The sequence below is a fragment of the Neopsephotus bourkii genome, unplaced genomic scaffold (assembly GCF_033783945.1).
Source record: "Neopsephotus bourkii isolate Nb327-2 ecotype Australia unplaced genomic scaffold, CSIRO-AGI_Nbou_v1 NB_1598, whole genome shotgun sequence".
In the NCBI taxonomy this organism is placed as follows: domain Eukaryota; kingdom Metazoa; phylum Chordata; class Aves; order Psittaciformes; family Psittacidae; genus Neopsephotus; species Neopsephotus bourkii.
In genome coordinates this window covers 121151-146125 of record NW_026902074.1, presented here as the reverse complement: position 1 = coordinate 146125, position 24975 = coordinate 121151, and the positions used below count along the sequence as shown (strand labels likewise).

Genomic DNA, 24975 nt, shown 5'->3' with positions numbered 1-24975 from the left:
AAAGCATTTGTAGAAGTTTAAACCCAGCCCAATTATTCTCAATAGAGAAACTAAGGGAATAGGGTTGTTCGAATTCATTATGCTCCCCGAGACCAAATAACCCTGGATTAACCATAAACCCTTTAAAATCCTATGTCTGCTGACCTATATCTGCTCACTGTTATATCCTCATATTTTATTCTCTGAACTCATCCTCTATACATAGCACAAAGGAGCAGATGGAATAAAAACTTCGCTTTCTCCTGTACTGAAGTAATCTGCATTATATGGCACAGAACATTGACTACTTTTACCTGTAGCATAATCCAGTACTACATTTGCCTCAATTTCAGATACTATTCTCTTCCCTTGTCCCAAAAATGGAATCATATTCTTCATCACATGGTCATATAGCCCGAGCTTTTTGAAAAGACATCTGAGCTAGTTCCACCTCACATAACACTTCCCAGTGCTGACATCTCCAAGGAAGTGACAAAGCAAGTTTGCACATGTACCCTACACTGAGCAGTGTAGTACTTGTGTGCAGAATCAGCACATTAGAGAGGTACCACAGAAGACTTATGAGAGTGGTAAGTTAGGGCTCCTGTCATAATTCTCCACTGAACAGAGCAGATATACTCTTAGCAATTCCACCGTCTACCTCCCAGTGAAATCCTGTGAAATGTGAGGAACTAATCTCCTTCTGATTAAATGACCCAACATTCGTCCATATCTGAAAGATGTTTAAAAGCACGTTGTGGGAGTCATTTCTACTCTGATACTCCCAACATAAAATACCCTCCATAAAGGAATCCCAGAAACAACAGCAACAAGTTTCCACCTAAAACACAAAAATTCAAAGGCACAAAATGAGCATGTATCCTGTTTCTTATTAAAAAATAAAATTATGTGGCTCTACCGTAAAACCCAAAACACTTTTTCAAGTGTGTTGCTATCAAACTTGAAAGCATGTTTTCTGTTAAATGCGGTTAAGTATTTTTAACCGCTATACCCATCATTCCTAATGCAGGATTCTAAGTTCCCTGCTACTAGCACAGTAGCTGCATCCTGTAACTCAAAAAAGCACTGTGAAGTAATTCAGAGTACAACTTTTCTTCCTCCAAAAGAAAATGGAACCTAGGAAGACGTGTTAACGGAATACACACCTAAAGAATCACTAAAATCCCAAGCTGAAGAAATATACAGTAGTATGATACATGGTAAAGTTTTAAATTTTCACTGTTACTGGATTGCTATTCCCATGAATAAGCAGAAGAACTATCATCCTCTTCCCCTAGCAGTAGTGCAGCCCTTCTGAAATTATGGCACTTAAAATTATTTTGGCATCCCAAACTACCACATCCTTGGCTTAAACCTTACAACTGGTTTTGTGCATCCATGCTCCCCTCCATGAACTACTACCTCTCTTTGATTACACTGTTTACTCAACAGAGAAAGGCATGTTTAAAAAAGCAAATCAAGACATCTATGTCAGTCTTCTGTCTCTCAAACTCACCTCCTCATTTAGCAAGTGAAATCAGAGACCTAAATATGGATGGGTGAATATTCACAGTTGTTTGGGTAAACTCTATGTAAACAGAGAAGTTACTTTCCTAAGGAAAGGATTGATTTACTGCCAGTACTGTGTGTCAATATGTTCAGGAAGTATTCCAACATGCTTAAAGGAATTCTGTCAAAATTAGATACTCACTAAATCTGTCTAAATTTTAATATTATTCCTATTAATTGGAGCCTCTAATCCTTCCTTATGCTCCTGGTGATGCCGCTTTAAGCACAGAATTGGGTCACAGTGTTTACACATTCACACTTAATCCTGAAGTCCCTTTTTAGCCCAAACTCCCTACCAGTCATCAACTGCAAATTAACATAAGGAAACATGTAAGAAGTATTCATTTAAGATATAGATGGTATCTTTCCAGATAGTGTTTTATACATTTTTCTTAAAATAGGACATTTCCTTAAAATAATTTCCTTAAAATCCTTGCCAATAGGGAAGATTCTGCCCCATTTTCTTAATGAAGTCTAAAACATGAGATACAATCACAGCATAATATGGGGAGTCCTTCAGCAGGCTTCTACATGCTTTCTGTATTAGACAGTCATCACCACTTCATCCTGCAAGAGGCATTATTATTACTCTTACATGATTTATGGTTGAAAGTGCAAGAGATGGTGCAAAGATCCTGTGCAAAATTCACAGATGGCATAGAACATGAGCTGAACTGAGAAAGGCTTGTAAGTGTGGGTATATCAGGGGTGAGTTTTCTTCCTTTTTATGCAGTCTCATATTTCTGAAACAGCAGTCATGGGTATAGCCTAGCCATTAAAAATCTAACCTGAGGTTAAAAATAATGACAGGCATTACAGAAATTAGGCCAAGCAGATTTGAGCTTAAATCAAAAGAAATGGAGTACCCCTTCACGAGCCTATTTTTCAGGTAATGTTTCTTCTGATGTTGTTTTAATGTGTGAACACTACCCAGGGCAAATACACTGTAGTTTGAAAGCATCTGCTGCAACAGGACTATACTTAGTTTTATTCAAATATGGTATTAAAATAAATACAAAATTGAAGACAGTTCAGTTACATTATAACTTGATAAAAAGTAGGGGGAAAAAAGTCAAAATGAGATTTGATGCTTTTAACCAAGCAACTGTGATACTCTGCTTATTTCACTGGGTTGGTAGTGGGTTTTTTTCTTATTAGAATTCATTCAGTATTTTGAGATTTTGGATATAACAAAAAAACCTAAAAAATACATTCTCCAATAAGTCAATCCCATGTTTATAAGCATGCCAGAGCTTAATGATGAACCACTTAAAAGAAAAAAAATCTGCAAATCTGAGGCTGGCAGACCTGTAAACAACAACAGCAGAGTGCTTTACCTTCTTGTGATTCTTGTAAACATTTCTGTGGGCAAATCCCTTTCCACAAAGCTTGCATTTATAAGGTTTATCTTCACTGTGTATTATTTTGTGTGCAGTCACTTGATCAAGTCGTTTGAAGGACTTATTGCAAACCTCGCAGGTGTAGGGGCGTTTTTCTGCAGAAAATGAGTGGGGGACATTTAATTTCCTGCTTACACAGGGGGAGAAGATGAAAGGCAGAGACAGTCATCTCCTCTGAGAGATTTTTGCAATTAAGTCAACCCAATTAAGATTAAACCGATCAGAAAGGCATCTAATGCCCTTTATGTTAGACAGTTAAGTCACTTCACAAGAGATGAGCCATGGTGTATCTCAAGATTTTGGCACATTCTTTGCAATAATTATTGCTAAAACTAAATTCTGATTAATTAGCTTAAATCAAAAGAGAATGACTTCAAAGAGGAAAACTCCGTTTCCAGATTACAAATGTGAAAGAGGGCGTGACAGTTTAAATGTTTTAAAACTTAACAATATACATATTAGCTTTCAAACCCAAAAGTTCCTATGCAAAAAGCCTTTATGCTTCAACTGGTGACTGCAACTTAGCTACATTAATGCTCATCCAAAAGTGTCAAAAGAAAGCTAAAAGCCTCTGAGTTACAGATTATGAGAAATGAGCTCTTGGTGCACACTGATATCAAGAAAATAGTTCCATTCTAAGCCTCTGCAGCTGTAAAAACCTGTGTATTTTAAATGATAATGTATTTGACAGAAAAATGTTCGGGTTTCCATTGTGTTAGCTGATGTTTCTAATCACTAGAAATGCTAGACTGCAGTGATCAGAAATCCCAACCAATTTGTACCATACTGCCAAACCTATGGACAGGCGACTCCCCACTCACAGTCACCTGTTCCAAAAGAGGACAGGCACAATGAAACAGTTGTGTGTGGTCTGTGAAATCATGTGGAGTACAAGCCACTTTCCTTCAACTGGAACCTATGTGCATGAGTCCACTAATATGTATATGTATGAATGAATGTAGTCTTTTGGTCACAGATCTCTGACTGACACCATACACTAACTCACGTTCTCCTCAACATGAGATTTTACCCAATGGTTCTTCACCTCCTCTACAACCAGGCCCCAACCCAGCTAACTGACATCATCTATCCCAGCTAGCATGAAAAAACAGCTCAACAAAGCAGCAACAGCAATAAGACTATATTATTACACTTAGTTTTTGAAAGGCTTAGGAAGATAGCTTACATGGTCTCCTTGGAACGTGAGATTTTCTTGAGCAGCTCACGGCAACACAGAATTCACCAATCCTTCTATCAGATAATAATTCAGATAAAAGTCTAACTAATTCAGGTAAAATTCAATGTATGTTAAATACATATACATACACATATACATAGTTTCTGTTACCTTTGTACGTTACCTGAATGAGTTATCATATGGCGCTTTAGCTGGTTAGCTGAAATAAATTTCTTGTCACATTCCTGACACTCAAAGATCTCATGGACCTACAAAATAAGTGTTTAATGGTAATTAAATATGTGTCTCCAACAAGATCACACATCTTACATATACAGATATTCTCTAACAGACTGTAACTATTTCTTAGCCAGCAGCTATACTCACATTTATAAATATTCTGCGATTTCCCCCTTGCTAGTCCCTTGGTAAACAATAGTATCTCTCAAAAACTAAATATTCATCATTACAAACAAAAAAATTATCACTAAAAGTACCTACAGAAACATGGGTCATGCAAATCTGCAGTATGAGATCCATGTAAAATATTACTATTATGAAAGTATATTAAAAAAACAGATGCATAATACCTTTTCAGAACATTTCATTCTAGTCAATAAGACATAAGTAAACGTAATTTATTTTTTACTTAGATGGTTGTCTGAAGTTTATATAATTGTGCTACCTATTAGAATCCCCCCCCCAGACACAATTACTTGAAATAACTTGCAAGGTATTCTTAAACACAGTAATACATCAGAACCCCACTGTGCTGTGTCTGATTTCAACTTGCGAGCATGGTTTAAAAGTCTCATTGAACACATCTGCATCAGAACAGAGAATTCCATGCTTGCGCATTCAAAAGCTACAGCTATTAGGTACATATTCTATCGCTGCTACTCTTTAATCAACTTTTCAGAAAAGAATCAGACAGACTTGCATGCACATGCATTAAATAGGTGTAGCTATCATATTCTATAGCTGGCACTCTTTAATCAGTTCTTTAGAAAAGTGCACCATTACATGGTAAAACAACAGTAATATAATATAGCAACTATTTTAATTAATAATTATATTCAAACAGATTTTCAGTGTAAGGAAACTTGTCCAATAAGATGATTTATGAGCATCCAGGCTGTGATACCACAGACAAATGCTCATGCAATAATTTGTGTAACAAAATTAGTCTCCTTAGAGGGCTGTAATAGTATCAACATAAACCTTTGCTACATTAAAGTCAGAACATACTTACAATGGTTTCCACAGGCACTTGAAGAGCTACACCTTCAGATAACTACTAGCTATACAAAACAGCAAGCATCTGAACAAGATTAACATATGCACAGATAAATACACTCCACTTACGGGACTGATGATCTTAAAATTTTTATGAGGTCTACTGAAAAGCAAAAGGTGATTTGTTTTGGGGGAGCAACTGACCTAAAACTCTGAAGATGCAAGTAATCAAAGATCAGCTTTTCCAGAAACTAATATGAATTTCAATCTACCACTCCAAGAACTGGATGAGACTCCATATGCTGGAAGGCAGTGCTTTGAGAGAGCACAGGTATGAGAATATTGCACCCAACTGAAATCATGAAGTATTAGTGATTATTTTAAAGCGGTGTTCAAAATTTGGTTTCTTCTACCTTTCTATAGCTCTTATAGTGATTGTGAAAAATGAAAATTGCAGAGTAGAACTAAACACTGCCCAGTGTTAAATGGGCAGAAAAAACCCAACAGAGAGACACTCAGAACTAGGAGATGAAAAAAGGTGACAGGGAGGGCGGGAATCACAGATGATGTTTAAGACTGACTCTCTTCACCATAATTTTACATTAAATCCAGCTACAACAACAAAAGTTAAGAAAGAACCAAGGATTTTTCATGAACAATAAAACACTCTCAATCTCTGATTGTTGTTCTAACAATGAGTAGAATCCTTCTTTATTCTGTCATTTTCTCTGCAGCAGACCATGCTACAGCATGCCTTTTACTGGAACCTTACAGATTCATATAAGAGATCTGCTAAGAAATCCAGAAGGCCAACAGCATAAACTAGTCTTACCACTGAAGCACAATCCCGCATTTCATACAGGCATTCATATTATGACCTTCTTCAAAGTCAAAAAAGTGTCCTTAGTTGCCTTCTTGTAAAAGAATTCGCTACTTTACCATTCAAAACACCTGCCTACAACTACAGTCAGAAACTCACCTCACAGCTCTACAGCCAGAAAGGGACATAACCCCACGCACACCCTACAAGTACTGAGAGTGTAGCACTATCAGTTCTGACTGCATAACCCTGGGGAAAGAAACCACCAACACCGAGAGTTGTTTGAATTTTTCTTCCCTTTGCACTTAGAGAACATTAGATCCTCAGTGGAGAGGCCTGGCAGCCTGTGCTATTCACATGTACACGCTCGCTTTGAAGCTTAAGTTCCTGTGCACAATTCAAATCCAAAACATGGTGGCTATATTCAAAGGTACAAAGGGAACCCTTTAGCAATAATCTGCATCAATGAAGACAACACTCTCCTCACCTAATTATTCACTTTTATCATTGTTCAATGATAGAGTTCTGCATTTTACCTAAATTTCAGAGCTTAGTATCAAAATATAATTCAGGTGGTGTTGCATCTTCCCTGGCAGCAGAAATCACAAACCTGCAGAAAGAAGATTTTACAACAAACTACTTCACTCTATTACCCAGTCTTCTGTAAGCTCCTGCACAGCATTGCCTTAGTTGTGTTTGCTGAGGGTTGGTTTGTTTGGTTGGTTACACTACCATATCACTCAGCACAGAATACTATAAATACCAGATAGAAGGATGTTACTTTACAATTGGAGGGTAAGACAAAAGAGAATAGGTGGATAGACAAAATGGAAATCAAAAAGATACCGATCATCAAAATAAGCAACGATCAGTGGATCGACATCCTAACTGTTCAAGTTCTGCAGGCATCACACACCATAATTGTTGTTAAAGTTTTGTAGGCATCATGCAGGAGGGTAGTATTATGGTAAGTAGTTTTGGAAATCAAATATAAAATTGAAAACGTAGATGAGGCTGTTCTGGTTGTTCAGTAAGATGAGAATTCAAACCAGTTTTTACACTCTGAACGAAGCTCCAATATACCCAATATTTAGAAAGGAGAAATCACATGCACAAATGATGACCAACAGCTTATACATAGCACCACTACAGAAAAGATTAATGAATTCCAAGGTATGAATAACGAGATCGAGGCTACTGTCAGAAAGCACTGACATTCTGTATTAATAAATATATTCTATGTGTTAATAAACTTAGGACAATCGTTCTTCTATTCTTGCCACTACCAAAGGCTCAACTAAACATGAATGCTCTTGTCTGTGTAGTTGATTTCAAGAAACACATAGGTGAAAAAAAGCTAATCCACAGGAAGAAAAAGCTTACAGAAAGAAAAAGCAGTTTGGAAAAACAGATGCATCAAGATTGAGTGTGACCAGCAGGTCGAAGGAGGTGATCCTGCCCCTCTGCTCTCGTGCCACCTCACCTGGAGTATTGTGTGTAGTCCTGGTGTCCTCAACATAAAAAGGACATGGATCTGTTGGAACAAGTCCAGAGGAGGGCCACGAGGATGATCAGGGGACTGGATCACCTCCCATATGAAGATAGGCTGAGAAAGCTGGGGCTGTTCAGCCTGGAGAAGAGAAGGCTGCATGGAGACCTCATAGCAGCCTTCCAGTATCTGAAGGGGGCCTATAAGGATGCTGGGGAGGACCTCTTCATTAGGGACTGTAGTGATATGGGTCTGAATCATGGGTCATCTATCGTCATCACCTGCGACTCCTGGAACGCTTTCATCAGCGCTGCCTTCGTACAATTCTAAACATCCATTGGACTGACTATGTGTCTAATGTCACTGTCCTCGAACAGGCAGGGGTCACCAGCATCGAGGCCACATTGCTGAAACTGCAGCTGCGCTGGGCAGGGCACGTCTCTAGGATGAAGGATCACCACCTCCCCAAGATCGTGTTTTACGGTGAACTTGCCACTGGTAGCCGCAAGAGAGGTGCCCCAAAGAAGAGATACAAGGACTCCCTGAAACAATACCTTAGCCTTGGCCATATTGACTACCATCAGTGGTCCACCTTGGCCTCCAATCGGGAGACTTGGAGGCACACCATACATAATGCCGCTGACTCCTTTGAGAGTTCACGAAGAACTAGTCTCGAGGAGAAAAGACAACGCAGGAAGAATCGTGTCCCACCTGTTCCACCCAAGGAGACCTTCTGCTGTGCTTTTTGTAGCCGGATTTGCCTATCCCACATTGGCCTTCTTAGTCATCAGCGCGCTTGTAGTAAGCGTGGGTAAATGCCCTTCCCAAATCTTCGTTCACGAAGTCAAGCCATGAATGACATGATAGGACAAGGGGTAATGGGTTAAAACTTCAACAGGGGAAGTTTAGATTAGATATAAGAAGGAAATTCTCTCCTGTTAGGGTGATGAGGCACTGGAATAGGTTGCCCAGGGAGGCTGTCAATGCTCCGTCCCTGGCAGTCTTCAAGGCCAGGTTGGACAAGGCCTTGGGTGATATGGTTTAGTGCGAGGTGTCCCTGCCCATGGCAGGGGGGTTGGAACTTGATGATCTTAAGGTCCTTTCCAACTCTAACTATTCTATGATTCTATGATTCTGTGTGCTTGTACAGCTTAGAAATTGCAAATGGAGTTCAGAACAACTTTGCAATGTGCTGTTACAGAGAAGGCTCTGGTGAATGTTTCTCAGCATTCTCTCAGGTAAGACAAAGAGCAATTAATTTGCAGTAAAGAAGATTTTAGTAAACACCAGAAAAAACAAACACTGGACTAATACTGCAAAAAAGTTAATGGCAGTAAAGCTGAAAGAGAGAATACAAAGAGACATCTATGGGGGTGGTAGAATTTTCTTTAGTGGAACTTTTCAGGAGATGAGACAGCACGTATCTGGAATGATTTATGTATATAGTTACTTCCTTCTGTGAACCAGAGGGCTAGACAACCTCCAGAGATCTTTTCCAGCCCTGTACCACCTTGAATTTATTGAGGTTAAACAAAACAAACAAACAAAAAAGTCATGTTACCACAAAATTAGCATGGTACAAGCAACAGTCTAGAAAACAAGGTAAGACTAAATGACAGACAATGACAACAGCAGTTTAATTGTGCATGGATGAGAAGGGGCTTATCTTTAGACATTTAAGGTGCAAGCAATCCACAGACATACATAGGTAAAAATGAGTTTAAATCAAAGATGACATGAAAGATCGCGATCTGAATGACCCTCTCTTCAGATCTTCCCTATAGCCACACTCTTTACCTTCTTTCTCTGTCAGATTTCTCTCCCTGCTGCTTGGGCTTATTTTCTGTTATCTCGTATACTTTACCTTTATATTCTCCACTTTTATTTCTTTACATTGACTGGAAATGGCTGAAAAAAAAAATCTCTTTTCCTATCTGTTTCACTCATTATTTTCTTACTGGTTGTTTTTTTTTTTTTGCCTGTCGAAATATTTATGGCAATATTTGTGATGGATCTAGCCCCAACACCTAGAAATGCAAAGTAAATCAAGCAAACAGAAGTCGTAAGTCCTACGTGCCATCTCCATCACTATCTGATGTAGCTGTGTGAATCCAGAATATTTATTTACTGGATGTCATAAAAGAGGAGCCAATAAAGAAGAGGAAAAAAAGTTTTATGCATAAAATCTTCATGGTGATTCGTAAGCTGAGTAAGTGCTCACCTGAGCAACCATCAATGCTACTTGAAAAGCTTGTTAGTGTGTGTCAGAGAATCTGCACAGAAACAAACCAAACATTTTCATGAAATGCACACCCTAACAATAGTATCTTTTATTTTCAGGACCAAAATAAGGTGCACTGGATGTGTAAAAATTGCAATTACATGTGCATACCAAGGCATACCAAGATTTGGCCTGAGGAGTAATAAAATATAGCTCTGTTACACAAGAAATGTAGTAATACAAGCAAGAAGAAAGGCAAACTAAAAGGAGGGGGCCACCATTTCCTTTGCAACAACATATTTTAATTGATATCATACATTTTCTCAATAATTCAGGTTATAACAAGGGCGTTATTAAAGACTTACAGTTAATCTGATAAAAAGTACAATGTATCTTTTTGTAAAAACAGAATCTCCCGGGTTTTAGCAACTTTTCAAATTAACCTTGCAGGGACTTCCTTTGGGTACAATGGATTCAGAATCTCATAGTCATAGTCCATCTGTATTTATCTGCAACAGATGCTTTTCAAATTGTTAACCCCTCCTGTTCTGGTTATAAAAGATTAGGGGTATAAACAGGAAGACAGTAACAATTTGGTTTTGAGGAGAAAAAAATTTACTACGGCATAACTAAATTACAAGTAACCCTTTTAATGGTATGTCACAAAGTTAATATGAAAGATTGACTGTATTTTGTACAAAACCTGAAGGCTCAGGAGCTTATTTTATGATCTGTATGAATCCTGTATATAATACACTTCTACATTTAGCTTAGTGTCTTAAGAATGCTTAAGAACAGCAGGCAACTTTGACTTAATGATGGAATGCATAAATGATCCAAGCACAAACATCTTTGGTTTTGGTAAAAGATGAATTAAAACTTTAAGAAGATTTTGGTTTATCTGATTGTGATTACAAAAATAAATACCTGCAATAAAATACATTGGTTCTGTAACCATGAAAGAGATTACGCAAAGGTCTGCATTACAGCAGCTTTCAAGTGACCTAAGCACCATCTTAGTGGTTAAAGCCTGCTGTGAGTTAGCCTTCATCTTACTGACCTTTCGATGCTCTTGGAGATTTGCTGCTGAGGAACATTTCTTATTGCACACTGAACACATCAGCTTCTTCCTAGAATGTCCTGAAACAGAAATAAACTACCACCAACATCTAAAAAAGGAAGTGCTAAGAACGAAACTGAATATTTCTACTGAGTCTGTGACTTTTCACAGGTCATCTGACTGACATAAGATTTTTGTTTGTATCTCATCTTCAAAGTGTTTCAAATCAGGAGTTCTCTGTGGGTGTTCAACAAACCAGTTACTGATGGAATGTAAACCAAGAAAACTAGAACAATAAAGAAAAAATCCTTCTAATACATGTTATCACACATCACCAATCCAATATGAAGAGCATAATTCACAACTAAGAACAACTCACTTTACAACTGTTGATTTCTTCCAGATGTCAATTCAGGAGTTCGTGCAGCAGTGAAAAAAAAAGTTCCCAAACTGAAGTCAAAACCACCATTTCTTATTTTTTCTTTATTCAAAAAACATTAAGCTTTCTACTATATAAAATAATATACCTTTAATGGACTTTAACTGAGTGAGACAAGGAAACTGTATCATGAATTGAAACCTCTAAAACCTCATCTAAAATGTAAATTACACAACAAGCTACAGGTCAGCTACTGGATGTATTTTCCTTCCCTTTCCACAGTTGTTTCAAAAGGTGACAGAACATTTAATGGGGCTTGTCTATTACTTACACTTTGAAATTCATTTTAGTAACCACAAAGCTGTTTTATTGCAAGACAAAGTCACCACAAACCTAATTCTTTGTTTAGAATTACATGCCCATGCAAGATATTTCCTAACTTATATAAACAAAGGTAAAAAGAATGGACACAGAATGGAAGAGGAGTCAAGCACAAAGGAAGTATAGATCAGAAACTGATTCATTAGATGACTTCCAGCTCAATTTTCAAGACTCTTAGCATCCTACATCCTTCCTCCTCCTGCTGTCCTGAATTCATATTATGTTGTTTCTTCTTACTACAATCAATTGGTTCAATACTTAAATTTGTAGTATAAAAAACTCCAACTTAATCTCACATATGCTTTTGCTGTTCTAAAACTTACAGGTATTTACATATACTGATATACCCACAGATAAACTAATACACTTCAACTTACAAGAACATTTATAAGACCTTTTCAGAGGAGAGGAAGGTGATAATGAATATCTGTTCACAGCTTTATCTAACAGGCAACACATGTAAAAATCCTTTCTACTTTCCCTTGCCTCCCAGTGACACACGGCAAGAAGGGGTTCTGTAAGGGTCCCTCAACAGCAGTAGGTTATCTTCCTTCCTGCACTGACACCAGACTTGATTTCTACGACTCCCCAGTGGTAAAATAAAAGCTTTGCTCATTGTGCAGGAAGAGCAAAAATATCCTTCAGGCATCTGCTCTCAGTCATGTCTGAAGTGATCATTCAAAAGAATTGTGGAATTTCTATACAACCACATAACTGGCCAAAGCTAAGCCTAAATATAATAATGCTCATGGATTAAAAAATACCTTACTGATACTGAAAAAAACAGATAATCTTTTGTAAGGAAGGTAATGGAAGAGGTTTTTTTACACTGGAAGTTTGGCAGAAAAAAAGAGTTTTCAAGTAATGAAAATCTTACAAAGCATCTCAGTGCTGTCATCATCAACTAAATACTTTTCTTTGCACTCTGGTAATTTGCTGTCCTCACAGATACTGATCTTCCGGTGATATTGAGAGGGGACATACAAAGAAAGCAGAATGCCAGAACTGAGATCTGCATTATGAACCTGAGAGCAGTCTTTGCCCTTTCATTGAAATAGAGTGAAGTTTGATTGAAAAGTATTGATTCATAGTGCCCAGATACAAAAATGCTAGGGCCTAAAGGGACTATCTGACTGTCTGGTCTGGCTTCTTGCACAACAGAGGCTACAGAATTTTATGCCATACCCTCATCGAGCCTAACCGTTTGTGAAGCATATGTTCCAGAAAGGCATCCCATTGTGTCCCAAAAAAACCAAAAGATCAAGAACTCACCACTTCCTGTAGCAGTTTGTGCCAGTGGCTGATTTTCCTCACTACTGAAATGTTTTGCTTTATCTATTATTTGCCTTGTTTAAACTTCCCCAGATTCCTATTACATTTTCTGCAGTAGATTAATGATTCATCTGGTATAGAGTAATTTCTCCCTGGGGGAGGAACTCTTGCAATTAGTTTTCAATTTTCTTTTTGAAACAAATGAATCCATTAAAAAAGAAACCAAAGATAATGTTTACTCTGATTTGCAAATTTAAGGCTAGTTACACGTTAAGAGAGTTTTTTCCCAAAGAAATGTTAAATGTCTTACCACTGTGAATGTTTTCTTTATGTTTTTTCAGGGCATCCTTACTCTTGAACCTCTTCCCACAGCTATCTGCCTTGCATATGAACCTGGCATCCCCTCTGCATGCCTCCTTGTGCTGTTCGTAACTATATGGGATAACCAGTAAAAAAAACCGAAGCAAAACAAAACAAAAAGGCAACACATCAAGCAGCACCTACAAAAAAACAGACACACAGCAAGTACTCTGAGCTTAACATATGCTGCACTGCAGAGTTATGCGGCCACCTCATGCATTACTTACAGCAAATAGAAAGGAAAGCATTTGACTTCTTTCACTGTTAGGATTCACAGAAACTAACAAGCATGAAAGCTAACATGCAAAAGGAGGCCAGTAATGATATGACAGCAGTCCAGAAACTCAGACACAAAACCTCGATTCTGAGCTGAAGGAAGTATTGCAAACAGAGCACTGAAAACTTCTTGAAGTGTCTCCTGGGCTGATACTCTCTGTGCACTGAAGTACACTAAGGAAAAATAAAAACAACAAAGTAAGGGGAACATTCTACAACTTACACAGGCTTGCAGTACCTAAAAAAATATACGGCTCTACAAGCACTCAAGTAGGTGAACAATCTCTTTCATGTGTGAAGTCTCCTGGAACTTAGTGGGACTAATCAAATACATACACAGCAAGAGTCAGGATCATACTGCTGTATCCTCATGCAGACCATTCTTACTTCACATGCTGTAAATATTTACCTAACTAGCTATACAGCACAAATCCAACTTCCACTACAGATGAGAAGGAACAAGTCTTAAGTTCAAGAGAAACTGTTTAACTGCCTCCAACAAATACTTCTCTGCTAACTGCCTCCAGCAAATACTTCTCTGCTACGCATTTTTTATTTCCATGAAAGAAAACAAGAGTTCAAGTATTGCTGCCAGTTCTGGGAATGTTCACATTATTCAGATGTAAGGAAGACCAACTTATTACAAGAGCAGCCTTAGGTACATATGCAATATGAGTCTGGTTGTTCCAATGTAAGATAAATTAAACATACTACCCATAATCACTTAAGCATTTAAGGTACTACCTGTAATTAAATGTATAAGTAATAGATCTATTTAAATGCAAGCAGAAAAATACATATACAAAAGACAAACAGTTATGGTTTTGTACAAAAGTGTAACTGTAACACATATTACGTTAGTGACAAAATTGCACATTTACACTATCAAGGACAGTAGATGTGCTTTTAAATCTCATGCCTTTCATTTTTCAAATTGTGTTTTTTTTTCAATCACCCAAATAATTAAGCAAATATGAAGCACTGTTTTCCCCTTTTTCTGTCCTCCTAGATCACCACCTACTTTCTTTTAAATTGTTCTTTAGTTCTGTAATGACATTCACAGCTTAAAAATTACACCTCCTAAACTACTAACTAGTGATTAAGCCAAGAGAAATAAATGACTGAATGAAATTGATTTAAGTAATCCCTGAAAAAAAAACACTCCTGGTATTACTTACTGTCTTTGTAAAGCTTGTTTCACAGGGAATTTCTTTCCACAGTTTTGGCACTTAAATTCCTTTTCCTCACTGGGTTTTTGGTGCAAAGCCTGAAGATGTTCAGCTAGAATCTCCTGGCTAGCAAAACTGGATTCACAGTTTGGGCATGCATGCTCTTTACAGGTGAGGGGATCTGCATGATTGGAAGGAAAACCAGTAAATATAGTTTTTGAATAGTTTTCAAGGAATATTTTAGTTACATTACATGCAAAATGGAATCGCAAAATTCACAAAACACATTTGTCTCTGAATAGATCATAGCCTATCTTGAGTGGATTACCACCAATATAATTGCAAATGGATGCGAAGTATTAAGCTGGGTGTGATTTAGGCTGCTAGCCCAAGTTACTCATCCAGACTGTCTCTACTTTGGTAAAGATGCTGAGAACTCACCAAACAGCTCACCTTTTCTTTTTTACCTTATTTTACCCATTTTACCTTAGGACTGGCTGAAGAGTTTTATGAGAAGTTTTACTGCTCTCCCATCTAATAAAAGGGACACTACCCCCCTTAGAGCAAAAGCTTAACTTCCATAAACTTGTATATCAAATGAAATGAATTCTGTATTTAGTTCCAAAATTAATGTTAGCTTCTCATGAAATCTAGGCTCACTCGCTCACTAATTCACAGGACTGGCTGCTTCCTATTAGGCAAAGAAAAGAACCTCAACTCAAATCAAAATAGACAGATAAAAGTCATACAAGAGCTTCCAGTTCCCCAATCCTATGCAATTAGCGTTCTTTCTTCTTTTAAGCTCCCAAGTTACCCTTCTTTAAAACATTGCTCACTTGCAACTTTCTCACCATCTGGTTGCATTTCTTTGTTGTTGCCACTGCCTTCATCTTCCTGGGTAACTGTTACTTCTTCTTCCTCCTCCTCCTCTTCTTCCATGTCACTGTCCAAGTATCCAATCAAAAGTTCTGTGTCTGTTTCAATATCTTCCACAGCCAGATAAAAAATATTTTCCCCTTCCTGTAGCAAATAGTAAGTAGAAGCAATAAATAATTATGTCAGAAAAAGTAAATTCTAGAGATAAGTATGGGACCCTGAACTAGTATTAGCCTTCAACTATGGAAGGGATGGCTCAATTCCTCAGGGAGCACAATGCTAGAAGTGCCTTTCTAAGACTTCTTTCCCAGGGTGGCTGCATGGATAAAGCATCCTTGTATTCTGGAAATATCCCCCTGCCTCACCTGTGAGGCTTTTCCGATAGGTATCGTAGCTTACACCAAGGTGAAGCTGGTACGAAAGTCCTCCTCTCCTAAAACACTCTGCCTGACAAGAACTTCGAAGTTTGAAAATGAAACATTTGAGTATTAGAAAAATAACCAAATTTAAATAACCAATACAGCTTTAGCTCTGTTTGCTGCTGGCTGCATAAATTATATAACCGGCTTTCAGCAGCATGTTCACATATTTTTATTTACCTTGTCTCTCTTCCCCTTAAGATTCCCAGCCTTTTTCATGAAGAGGCTTTCATCCCTCGTCAGTTATCTTCACTATCAAGTTAGCAGGAACATCTGTAAAACGCACTTTAAACCACTAGATCAAAACCCTCTGCTGGTTTAAATACGTGTAGATTCACAGATCCACAGAAGGTCAAAGATCCAGCCCAGATTCTGTACAAGAGGTCAAGCTATGTACTAATAAGCTCCAAAACCTTCACCGCAGTGAATAAACAAGCTTCCAAATAGATACATAAGCTAGTAACTTTGGTCTTTGACTATTTAAAGTTACCGAGGTTGGCACAGGGGCTGAGTAAGGGACATGAGAAGGGCTTCTACAACAAAACTGTCTCCCTCCTAAACTGATACACATTGCTGCTTTTTTTCCTTCCCATATGTGAACCAACTCCTCTAGGTACTACCAAAGTACCAAGGGAGACTTCTTTTCATGCAATTAAGGTTTCAAAGTTCTACCATAAATCCTAAAGCTTCTCTGATTAGCATCCAGAAAAGTTATGTGATGCTTCTTTACATGTAGCCATATATTTTGCAAGAAGATTCCTAGCACAAGGACACGATAATGATTTTTATTTTTTGCAATAGCCTAAGATTAATTTAAACTGTTAACAGGGATGTAGTATTTCTCAAGCTTTAGAAGGTTTGTTGTATATTATACAAGACGTCACACGAGTGAAACCTATTTAACTCAATAGACTTGATACAGCTGCTGCTTTGAAGTGTCCCTATCTCAACAGCAGCTTCTGAAAAAAACAAATTATGCATTTTTCTTTCAAGATATATTCTGCAGTCCAGATATCTATCAGCATGCCACCCTAACTTCTGCATACATCCAAGAGTTGCTGGTTTCATATGCCTCTGTCAAGTTGCACAGATCCCTTTATTTGCTACAGTCTAAACTCAAACCACGTAGTGAAACTCTTGAAGGAAAAGGTCTTTCTACACTCAGTCTCCACTTAGGATAAAACTGCTGGGATAAACCTCCAGTACATCACTGTTTAGTACAACCTTATGCTAAAAGCAAGGCAACCTTATAAATGGAACTACGCACCTATTAATGGCTTGCCAAAGGGAGGAAATAATAAATAAATAAATAAGAAGAAAAAGCCACATATCCCAGACAAAAATTAAACCCCAAACTTACTCTTTTAAGGAACCAAATAGTACACCTTTCAGTTAAGTCATATGTGACACACCCTACACCACACAGTAAATCTGGAAAACCAGCAACCAGAATTATTCAGGTTAACCTAGACCAAGTGTTAAGACCTAGACCAAGTGCAAGAACCCCAACAACCAATCTGTTATCAATACTGTTACATCCTCACCATCTCTGTACTTGCCTTACGTGTATCCAGGGCTTATTTTATAGCTCATGCCTAAGAACAGACTGGTTCTTTCCCATTTGCATACTTTCGGTTAGCAAAGAGAGTAATAGTAAAGAGAGTAACGGAAGAAGGAGCAAGGACTCTCAATGCTTGAGTGCTCTTGGTTGCATTTACATTGAAAAGAAATTAGCTCTGGTGCCAGCCCACACTAAAACACAGCTCAAACTCACTTCTCCTCCAAGGCTAATTTGTCTGGGTGTTCCAGACAAACAAATGCTAATAATCAGGTATTCAGAGCACTAATTAATCCAGATACACCCACACTGTAGTAGCTCCCCAAGGCAGCATTTTCAGCTAAATCAATGGAGTATCTCCAGAAACCACAAAGGAATTTAAGTCTCTCCTCCCACCAGCAGCTCCTGAATGAAGCACATTTACGTACATGCATGCAGAGACAGTGAATGTAGCAAGAAATCTTTTAAATAACTTCAATAATCCTCCCATTTCTAAGAACTCATCTGCAGTTTTTCCCCCTGCCTATCTGCTTAGGCCACGCTGGTTGTTTCACTAGTTGTTTTGCTAACCATGTTTATCTGCAGCAAGCCACAATGGTCCTTAGGAGAAAACTCCAAGTGCTGGTCGTGATGGCATCACAACCTCCCTTCATGCTTTTCTTGGTTTATTGTTCCACTTTGGTTCTCTCATCCTCTGCCTTGAATGTTATCTTCTAAGCTCTGAGCCACACGGACCTCCCAGCAAATAGTCTTCTTGTTCCAACAGCTCTGCTAGCCCATTGTTGCTCCACTACGGGCATATCTCACTCAGGTTCTTGGCTTTTCCATAGTTACACACCTTCACATGTGCTTTGTAAGAGGGGATACTGAAAGGGAACATGGGCCAGGAACCATTCACAACCTGTCACACTTCCATCCAAAAGTGTAAGACGTATGTCATCACTCCTGAAAGCTGAAAACATAGGAATAAGCAGATAGCCTTGTGTTACTTTAGAAAGAGTAGGGCTTGTCCATCCTCCAGAGTTTGACCAGCTTGCTCAAAGCCAGCCTTCCTAATCCTTACCAAGTTTCCCCTGACCTTTGCCTGCAGCTCCAGGGTGTCAGGCTACCCAGAGTAAAACCGACCTTGGCAATGTCTGTGAGGGCAGAAACCTCAATCCAGGAAATATGTAGCTACTGTTAGAGTGATTGGAAATGTTCTCAGAGCAGACCAAGAAGACCCTTGGAGTATTTGGAAACTGGAAAGAAAACTAGTGGGAAAGATAATTAGTTGGCATTATCATTAGTGGGTATAAACAAAAAAAAAATCATTATTTTCCCTTCACGTTTTTGTTAGTTCGTATGAAGTCTTCTAGAAATTTGCAAAGGGCCAGCTCTGAAGCACACAAGCAGCATGAAGTTCTTAAGCATTCATCAAACAGACTTAGGACAAGCAAGAGAACCCCGCATTCTACCACTGTGCTTTATTTTCACATTTTATAGGTTATCATATCATTACTCTCAGTCAAATATTTTCAAGGAAACAATTTTTAACTTGTGAGAGTCCCTGATAAAGATTAGCTTTAAAGAGTAAGCAGCAGAACTGAGATAGAAAATTCAAATACTTGTTTAAAAATGTAGGCAACATCACAACAGTCTTCATAAGATACAAATTTCTGGAGAAAAATTGCATTTCAGAAAGGTAATTGTAATGTGCTAGTTAAGACACAAAGCCTCCACCCATCTATTCTATTGTCTCCTCCTAGTAAATTAGTCCTTTTTATAAATATGCAGACGTATTTTATTTGATTCAGTTAGCTTAAGATTAGGAATTTTTATGTTTGATACAAACTATTTTTCACAGCCACAGTAAACTGAGTAATGCTAATGAAACTAGAACAACTTTACTGATGTAATTCATAACTTCTTGCTCTTTGTAAAATATAATTTTATCACCTTGGTGGAAAGCTGGCAACTCTCAATTCAAATTAAAAGGTATCGTTAGTGGAAACATTCCACCAATGTTTTGCCCACTTTTTTTTTTTTTCATAAAACAATGTGCTGTTGCACCAAGAGGCCTTAAATCTGCTTATCATTAATGGAAAAGACTGTGGAATTAAAATAATGAAGGATTTGTGGTTGGGGTTTTTTTTCTCCTAAAGGAATAAGCTTTGGGATTTGCATTACCATCTACTGAATGGGATCAAACCCTGCAAAGAAATACACTCATACTCAGCTTTTTTCAACACAAGTAGTACCTATTTTTGCTATATGCAATTAAATACTTACAAGTATATACGTATCTGTACAGCTTCAAGGTCAGTCGCATGGAATACACAAGTTATTTTGGCAGCTGAGTACTGACAATACGAAAAAACACCCTATGAGATAAATTTTTTGTTTGTTCTCCTAAGTTTGCTTTCCCCATCCTTTTAACATTTTTGTGCATGCTGATTGTGTTTATTCTATTTTTTCTCTGTAATTTTTCTAAATATTTTTCTGTGGAAGCTTTCACAGGACTAATATTCTTGCCACTCTTTTTCCTTTTTCAGCTATCCTTTAACTCCAGTATGATCCTTTTAAAAGACGTGCAAAAAGCACTAAGCACACTCTAAGCAAGGTACAATGTTACGTGATACAGCATAAGTCTCTTTCCATTTCTTTATTTAAGTAATTGTTTTCATTACCAAAAAAAACAGTTTTGCACTGGATATTCTATTATGGCTTCTATTGAGAAATACAGATAATTTTACTGATTGCTTTATTTAAAATATAATAATGAACATTAGTTGTTCACACTGTTTAAAAATTTAGGCAACATTTTGTTACCCTTTCTTTGCATTTGCTAACATTGACTGTACATTGCTATCACACTGCCTGTCTGCTAACCACTGGGACTTCTCATGTCTGAGGACCTCTGGTACTATAAGCAGGACAACAAATCTTTTGATAGATCATGGTATACCTGAGTGACCAAAATGAAGGAAAATATACAGAAATAAGTGCATAAGCAGCAGTAACTTCAGTTATTAACCACTGATTTGTCACAGACATCAGGAAAAGCATAATAAAGCAGTCAGTCATTGCTGACAAGTTTTTGCTGAATGAATGGCGAACACTTTTTCTTATCTGTTACTCAAAATTCAACTGTAGCCTAGATGTTAAGACCTAAAGAGGTCCAACCCAAAGTCAACCTAGAGTACAGGCTCAGAGAAAAAGCAGATGACAAAGCTGTTCAACAGTGACCTAAAACAGGAACAGCAACAAGGTCCAAGAAAACAGTGTAGGCAGCAAAACTGTGGTCATGCTCAGCCATCAATCTGTGATGGAATGTCACAGACTGACATTCAGTAATACTAGAGCTTTGGAAAGTAGGAGGCACAAATCAAGCAATGGTTGGCGGATAAGCACATAAGTTTCCCAACACAGTACACTGCTAACAGTAGCATTCAACTGTGATAATGGAAGAAAAGCCAGGCAGAAGAGGCATAGTACGAAATACAACAGTGGAATGGAAAGCACAGGAAAGCTCACAGCTGGAACAGGAACAGAAGCTAATACTAGGTCTGCAGGGTAATTGGCAGCACCCACCTCACTGGGCAGTGCTTGCTTAAGATCCAAATAAGCAAACCAGTCGCTCTAGTGAGCATCAGGTTTAAGCAGTTGGACAGGTCATCAACACAGAAACTGAAATTACCGGTTAAGTCCCACTGAGTACAAATAGTGAGGAAGGGGCAGGGCAAAGAACAGCAATAATGCAACTTTTACAGAACTACATGCTAGGACTTCACTAGCACTTTTCCTAAGTACCTCTTTGGTGCTTTATTCTATCAATCTTATTTATGGTGTTATATTTAAGCACAAGAATTCACTTCTGAAAAGAAAGGTAGGAAAAGGAAAGCAGTTTGCCACTTTTCTTAAATCTTGCAATTTTACTGCCGGAGATAAAGACCAAAGAGGAGATCAAATTAGTAGATCAATTACACAAAGCAAATAGTAGGAATTCACCAAACCTACCTGGATGGCTGCCAGGTTCTTCTGTTCCTGTGATGGAGCCTCATGGACAAACCGCAGCCAATTAGAATGGCGTGGATTGCTCGCATCCAGGATATAAAGGACCTCACCTTTACTCCCACGAACCTGAAACATAAAAACAAACAAAATTAAAATCAAGCAAAATTTAAATTGTTTAACCAAACACACACAAACATCCAAAATGCTAAAGGCACGCTTGTGTTCAGTAAGTGAATCTTGCATTCAACAGGTACTCACAGCTGTGGTGCACAGTCACGTTCTCCTCTAAGCATATTCCTTTCCTGCAGAATCAGGGAGACGACTCAAATCTGGCAACTCGTGTCAACTTCCTTTGTTGAGCTCCACTCTCTTTTACTTAGCCATTCTTTTAGTGAGCAAGTATTATAACCGACTTCTGGGTCTCCCTAATCTGATCGCATGGCCACTGGTGCTCATGTTCTTTCCTCTCTCCTTGTTCCTTCAACTCTTCTTTTTCTCTATGATCTTGCCAGAAACAAATACAACTGGAGAGGTCCTTTCCATTCCACCCCTATGACCTCTTTTCCAGTTCTCCTTTCTGAGTTCTACTCCTTCCTGTGTTCTGATGCCAGCATTTTATCTTACAGTCTACCTAATTCTTCTTATACTTTCCTTTTATCATTCAGTTAGTCGTCACTTCCTCCAAATCAGTTTTAAGTTCTCCTGTCTCCAGTTCCTCACAACTTAGTATTATTGTCCTACCCCCCTTCTCCCACACACTGTCCAAGAGTAGACCATTTTCTTCTGTAACTTATACATGTCCTGTAACTCACTCCTCACCTCACTTTGCAGTGTTTCTCTTTTGCTGACACTACAGACAAGTCCATCAGTAATTTTCTTTTGGAGAAAAGAGACAGGACATTCTCTAATCCTGCATTGTTCCAACTGCCATTTTAGTTCCAAGATCAAGGAGTTAAGGCTTTTTTTCATGAGCTTCAATATTCCTGCAATCACCCATATCTATTCAATAATATTTCTTCACCCTTCACTTTTTTCATACTTGATATTCTTCTAGACTCACTTGTCCTTTGCTCATTATGTTCTAACAGATCCTGTTAATCCTCTACAGCAATTCTTAAATCCATCTATTTCTGTCTACATTCGTATTTCTAGAAGCATCTCAACTTAACTGACACTCATTGCAAACAGAGTATGTCCATATATGAATTCAACTTCTCCACTATCTTTGTTGCTTCCCTCTTCTGTAATCTTACCAGTTACTTAACAAACTTCCAACATCAGTTGGAACAAACTCCCAACATCAGTTCTGTTTCCATTCCAAATCCAGCAGATATGCTTTCATTACTGTTAATTCTTACTGCCCCACACCAACCCTAAATATCCCAGAAACTTGTAAAACTGAAAGCTTACTATTGAAAATCATAGTCCTCATTTCTCTTTCAAGTGTTATATGGGGTTGGGTTTCTTGCTTTTGGTTGGTTGTTTTGGTTTTGGGTTGGACTTTTTTCCCTTTAGCAAGGACAAAATACATCTTCCCTTGGATGGAGAACAATCTTCAGATCAAGGACCAATATAATCACATTTATCCATCCCACAGATCCCGTTTTACAGTTCACTTGAACATCTTTCATATATGCCTTTCTATAAGAAATTTAAATATGTAGCAGTGAATAGCAAGCAGCCTTAACTATGCCTGGCTGAAATTCTACCAGAACAGATTATTTCAGTAAACCACTTAGTATACTATGTAAGTACAGGGACGTAAATTATATAGTAAAGGGAACAAACATGTTCAGGTTTTGTCCACAAAGCAGAGAAGCCACTTTAAAAAAAAAAAAAAAAAAATGCGCACACAATTTTGGCCATCATTAAAGAGCCACAGAATTTCTATAGCAAACTTCCAGCTTACACTGAAAAAAAATTACAGTAATAGAAACTTAGTACTTACCAAGTCATTCTTCCTCCTCAAAACAAACAGACATACTGCTGGAAAAAATACAGCTGCCACTGCCATATAAAAAATGGCTTATTTTACTTTAAATAGATCAGTTGAATCTCCACTGATGCAGAAGATAAAAAGCCATGCAAAAAGGTCATACAGCCACACTATTACTCCATGTGATTTATTTATATAATGAACATATTTTATTTTTCATCTGTCAACAAGAAGTATCCGGAGCAGGTATTCCCCAAGAGCTAGGGATTTCAGCTATGTAAGATCAAAATGAGATTGTCTTCATGGTTTTTTATTTAAATTGCTCATATTCTTGCTGTATTTGTTTCTAATTGATGCAATATCATATTTCTTCAGTACGAGTGCTTAAATTACCTAAACATTTAAGATATCAGAAATAAAAAACTGTACGCCATTATAATAATAGCTGGTGACAGCATGTTGTTCTCAGATTAAACAAACAAAAAAACCCCACGTAATTCTGCAACCTACAGAATTCTGCTTGAGCAGGGGCATTGGACCAGGTGACCTCCAGAGGGCCCTTCCAACCTCAGCTATTCTGCCATTCTGTGACTCTTGCCTTGGGAAGTAATGCCTGCTCAATACTGGAACCATTGTTTGCATTAGGAAAATGGGCAGAATGAGTGCAATCAAATCACAGAATCATAGGTTAGGGTTGGAAAGGACCTTAAGATTGTCAAGTTCCAACCCCCCTGCCATGGGCAGGGACACCTCGCTCTAAACTGTATCACCCAAGGCCTCGTCCAACCTGGCCTTGAACACTACTAGGGACGGAGCATTCACAACTTCCCTGGGCAAGCTATTCCAGTGCCTCACCATCCTTACAGGAAAGAATTTCCTCCTTTTATCCAATCTAAACTTCCCCTGTTTAAGTCTGAACCCATTACCTCTTGTCCTATCACTACAGTCCCTAACGAAGAGTCCCTCCCCAGCATCCCTGTAGGCCCCCTTCAGATACTGGAAGGCTGCTATGAGGTCTCCACACAGCCTTCTCCAGGCTGAACAGTCCCAACTTTCTCAGCCAATCTTCATATGGGAGGAGCTCCAGTCCCCTGATCATCCTAGCAGCCCTCCTCTGGTCCAACAGTTACATGATCTTTTTATGCTGAGGACACCAGAACTGCACACAGTACTCCAGGTGAGGTCTCACAAGAGCAGAGTAAAGGGGCAGGATCACCTCCTTCAACCTGCTGGTCACTCCTTTTGATGCAGCCCAGGATACAGTTGGCTTTCTGGGCTGCAAGCGCACACTGCCGGCTCATGTTCATTTTCCCATCGACCAACACCCCCAAGTCCTTCTCCGCAGGGCTGCTCTGAATCTCTTCTCTGCCCAACCTGTAGCAGTGCCTGGGATTGCTCTGACCCA

The 24975-nt window shown here is 38.3% G+C and overlaps 1 protein-coding gene across 1 annotated transcript in view; it reads right to left on the bottom strand.

Moving 5' to 3' along the window:
* PRDM5 (PR/SET domain 5) overlaps window positions 1-24975 on the bottom strand; it is an 86982-nt gene that overhangs the window by 45300 nt on the left and 16707 nt on the right. Inside the window, exons 3-10 of the mRNA XM_061372117.1 lie at window positions 21638-21760; window positions 15616-15808; window positions 14798-14969; window positions 13701-13793; window positions 13294-13415; window positions 10952-11031; window positions 4310-4394; window positions 2886-3043 (exon numbers count right to left, since the gene is read on the bottom strand). Of these exons, the coding sequence (XP_061228101.1) occupies window positions 2886-3043; window positions 4310-4394; window positions 10952-11031; window positions 13294-13415; window positions 13701-13793; window positions 14798-14969; window positions 15616-15808; window positions 21638-21760 (1026 nt within the window). The remainder of the gene's footprint in view (window positions 1-2885; window positions 3044-4309; window positions 4395-10951; window positions 11032-13293; window positions 13416-13700; window positions 13794-14797; window positions 14970-15615; window positions 15809-21637; window positions 21761-24975) is intronic.